Source organism: Falco peregrinus, chromosome 1, assembly GCF_023634155.1.
Source record: "Falco peregrinus isolate bFalPer1 chromosome 1, bFalPer1.pri, whole genome shotgun sequence".
Classification (NCBI taxonomy): domain Eukaryota; kingdom Metazoa; phylum Chordata; class Aves; order Falconiformes; family Falconidae; genus Falco; species Falco peregrinus.
The window spans coordinates 26,129,394-26,134,011 of record NC_073721.1 but is presented as its reverse complement, the minus strand read 5'-3'; the positions used below and the strand labels follow the sequence as shown (position 1 = coordinate 26,134,011).

The 4,618-nt window shown below is 51.3% G+C and overlaps 1 protein-coding gene across 1 annotated transcript; it reads left to right on the top strand.

The window, feature by feature from the left end:
- Nucleotides 1-381: 381 nt before the first annotated feature.
- Nucleotides 382-1,746, top strand: LOC101913157 (D(1)-like dopamine receptor). The gene has a single exon (XM_005238988.2). The coding sequence runs from the start codon at nt 382-384 to the stop codon at nt 1,744-1,746; it is 1,365 nt and encodes a 454-aa protein (XP_005239045.2).
- The last annotated feature ends 2,872 nt before the right edge of the window (nt 1,747-4,618 follow it).

The window sequence follows — 4,618 nt, the reverse complement described above, 5'->3', positions numbered from 1 at the left end:
GCCGGGGGCGTGCGGCGCCCGGTGCTCCGGGCAGGGCACCGCGGGGCGCCCCCCACCGCAGCGGGACGGCGCCTTCTCCGGCGGGAGCCGCGGCGAGGCGGGAGCCGGGCGGCCCCGAGCAGCCGGCGCGGTGAGTAGCCCCGCGGCAGCCCGGCCCCCCGCCCGCCGCCGCCGCGGCGGGGGAAACTGAGGCAGGCGGCGGGGGCGGCGGGCGGCGATGCCCCCGCGGGGGGCCGCCCTCCCAGCCGCGGGGGGAGCCGCCCGCCGGGGGCCCCGCCGCCCCCTCGCGGGGCGTCGCGCCGGCAGGAGCGGCCGGGGGTGCCCGGGGGCGCGGGGCCGGCCCGTCCGGGGCAGCGAGGCCGGGGCTGCCCCGCGGCCCTGATGGGGAACGCGGCGGCGGGGGGCGGCCCGCGGGCCCTCACCGGGTGCCTGCTGGGCGCGCTGGTGCTGAGCACGCTGGTGGGCAACGGGCTGGTGTGCCTGGCCGTCCTGCGCTTCCGCCACCTGCGCGCCAAGGTCACCAACTGGTTCGTGCTGTCGCTGGCCGTCTCGGACCTCTGCGTGGCACTCCTGGTGATGCCCTGGAAGGCAGTCACCGAGGTGGCCGGTGGCTCCTGGATCTTCGGCAGCCGCTTTTGTGACACCTGGGTGGCCTTCGACATCATGTGCTCCACCGCCTCCATCCTCCACCTCTGCATCATCAGCCTGGACCGGTACTGGGCCATCGCCAGCCCCTTCCGCTATCAGCGCAGAATGACGCAGCGCCTCGCCTGCACCATGATAGCCCTGGCCTGGGCCCTCTCCATCCTCATCTCTTTCGTCCCGGTGCAGCTACACTGGCATAAAGCCAAGGACAGGAGACCTCCAGGCTCCTGGCTGCCCGGGACGCCTCACTGCGATGTCAGCCTGAACCGCACTTATGCCATCACCTCCTCCCTTATCAGCTTCTACATCCCCGTGGCCATCATGATCATCACCTACACCAGGATCTACAGAATTGCCCAGGCCCAGATCCGCCGCATCTCCACCCTGGAACGAGCAGGGGGGCAGTGGCCAGCTCACGGCAAGGAGCCCACCTCCTCTTTGCGGAGTTCCCTGCGCAAGGAGACCAAGGTGCTGCAGACCCTCTCTATCATAATGGGAGTCTTCGTCTGCTGCTGGCTGCCCTTCTTCCTGCTCAACTGCCTGCTGCCTTTCTGCCAGCCCAAGCCCGAGAGAGACAGAGAAGGACAGTCACCCTGTGTCAGCCAAACCACCTTCAATGTCTTTGTGTGGTTCGGCTGGGCCAACTCCTCAGTGAATCCAGTGATTTATGCTTTCAATGCAGACTTCAGGCGGGCTTTCAGCAACCTCCTGGGCTGCCGGTGCTTCTGCTGTGGCACACCTGGATCCACTGTGGAGAGGGTCAACTTCAGCAATGAGCTGGTTTCCTACCACCATGACACCACCTGCCAGAAGGAAGGAGCTGCCTCACTGTCAGTCGCCCCACCTGCCGTCACTGCCTGGGTGCAGCCCATACCCCACGCCATAGGCTTTCTGGGAGAGGACAGCAGTGAGGAGGTGTCTATGGAGAAGAGGCCTGTGACTTCTCAGACACAGACCGGCCCCGGCAGCGGCCCCCAGAGTTGTCAGGTGCCGGCTATTTTGCAACCAGATGGCAAGACAGAGCCATCCCTGCAAACTGGTAGCCGCTGTGTGGGGCTTGGTCAGCGTGAGGGACCCCACCACCCCATTCCAGAAGTATAAGTGACTACGTGTTTCTCAGATACACAGAGCCACTCTGCAGAGAGTTCACCCTGCCTCCATGTATGCTACGCCCATCCCCCCTCAAATGAAGTCCCATCCCAGAGTGGTAGGAACCTGCTGCTCTTACCCCAGAGGGCTGACAGGCATATGAAGTCCATTCCAAAAGCATATAGCAGCCACATATTAACCTCCACGCACAGCCACCTTCACGCCTTGCTCTCTTTCACAGCCAGTAGACATTTCCCATGCATTTGTTCACCCCTAGTCTTCAAATTTATATTTATTAAGAATAGTGAAATAATTACATCAAAACAAGTTTCAGACTGTTATATAATCTTACAAAATTAAAAGTTAATCTTAGATTTAGCTTCATTGCTAAAACCCATTTCCTCCCCCCGCCCCCCCCCCCCCCATACATCTACATAATTCTGGTCTTAAAGGTGTTTGGGTTTACATCTGTGTTTATTTCAAAGCTATGTGCCTGGATTGACACTTCTGAGGCTGTGTTTAGGCTCCTAAATAAAAATTGCTCTATTAAAGCATCATTATCTTACGCTGAGTCAAAAGACTGCCCAAAACCCTGGAAAATTAAGTCGCTTTTATGTAGGACTCCAAACACAGTTTCAGGTGCCTAACTTTGGTACCCAGTCATAGTGATACTGGGCTAGGATCCTCCTCATCCTTAAATGGTAGAAAATGAATTACTGTATTATGCTGAAGTTACAGCAGGATGGTGTTCGAGAACTAACACTACAACTTCAAGAGTTATTTAAGCTGCTATCAGCCGAGGCAGGTGCAATCCTTCCTTTCTTCTACTAGTTCAGGCACTCAATCTTTCCAGAAAGCAAGCTGGTCCACAAAATAAAGAGTGACCAGGTCGTCTCTCTGAACCCATTTCACCACTTGTAGACATAAACAGCAACAAAAGGCAGAGCAAATGGGTGTTGGATGGCTTGCAGGAGAGAAAATACTTGGGAACTTGCCAATAACCTCTGTATGTGTAAAAGGGTTCAGCAGACATTAAGAGAATACCGTGGCACCTCACTGTCCTCCACATCTCTGTCCACCACTTAGGAGTTCTGCTGACTATTTAATACTGTGCTCCACTAACCACCGTCATTACCCCATTTTTCTGTCCTTTGCCTATGATTGAGTTGATTGACCTTGATTCATCTAAGGTAGATGATGAAGATGCACCTGTCCAGGAAGAGACATCAAGAATGCTTACACTGCAAGAGTTTTCTTGGACATTCAGTCTCATAGATGGCACAGCTGACACCTTTCGGAACAGTGATCCATGCTGAAAAGCCAGACTCTCCTCCCAGGGATCCTGCTCCTGTTCTCTGTGAATTTAAACTGTATGTAGCTTTTAGGTTCCTGTGTGCATTTCCTCCCCATCCCATAAATTCTTAAGGGAAAAACTGCTTTTGCTATCCTGCTGTTTTCAGGCTGTGTCCTTGAGGGATAGTTGGGTGTGACTGTAATCTGTTCGTCATGGCCAAGACTGGCAGGACAAGAAGTAATGGGCTTAGCTGTAAGAAAGACCAAGGCAAGAGTTTTGAAAAACTTCCAAAGAATAAGGATAATTAAGCACTGGAGTAGATTGCCTAGGCAGGTTATGACATCCCTCTCAATAAAAGTCTTTAAGATGACATGGCTAAAGATCTGTCAGAAATGACACCAGCATTGTTAATCCTGTCTTGGGGCAGAGGCATAATGTAATGGTCTTTGGAGATCTTTTCTAGTCCTGCTTCACTATGACAACATGACTCCTTAAGCCTTGAGCTTAAGTTGTTTGATTTTTATTTTTTTTTTTTACATGCAATGATCCTTAGCTATTTTCTTGAAGGCAAAAATAGCATACAGGTAAGAACTATATTTCCCACCTTCTCTTAGCGATTGCCTGTTTTACTTGGCATTTAGCAACTACCATCCAGCATGCCTAGTACCTCATCTGGAGAGCAGCCCTGACATCAAGCTAGTATTTCCTTAAAAGAGACGCAAGATCTGTGACTTTTGTTTTGGTTCGCTTTTGATTATTTCGTAGATGATCATACATGAGCTGTACATGGATTCAGATGCTAAAGGGTCAATCAATTTGTGAGAAGATTTTCCTTGCTACATTTCTTCTTTCTTACGCAAACCAGAAACACATAACATAAGAGTGTCAGCATCTTGTATCTCCTCAAAAAACCCAAAATTGTATCTTGCAGCTGTAAGAGACTTCTGATTTCACCCCCTCCACACTGAAATCCATCCCAGGGATATACGGACACACCTGACATGACACTATCCTGACACTGGTAAGACACTACCTTGACGTGTGACTCCCTCACTGCCTGCTATGCTTCTGTTGCAAGAGCTTCAGCTGGCTCCATCCCTCAAAGTTAATGCTCCCTGCCCACATCATCTTCCTTCTCTGGACAGGCAGCCTTCTGGCATATGAAATTATTCTGCATGGTAGCTTTATTTTTTTTTTTTTAAGTGTGTGTACAGTCTCATTATTAGTGATTAAAATTGTTAAATAACGGAAGGGAAAGATCTACCTTCTCACAGTGTTTGCCCTGCCTATGGGAGCTGTCTCACCCAGGAAGCAGTCTGGACTTACTACACAGAGTGATGAAAGCTTAGCATATGACGGAGTGGGTGGCTGAAATTAAGCAAGGAATATATTTGAATAACATTTTCTCTTAAGAATAATTGGAAATGCATGGTAGCTTTGATTTATGAAACTGTATTTGCGTTAAGAATAGAAAAAGCTATTTGTATCAGTGCTTGTGGCTATAGTTTAAATAAAGTTCATTAATAGATCAGGTTGTACTTGAAAATAAATGGATATTCACCTGAAGAAAAAAACCCTGAACTTTACTGA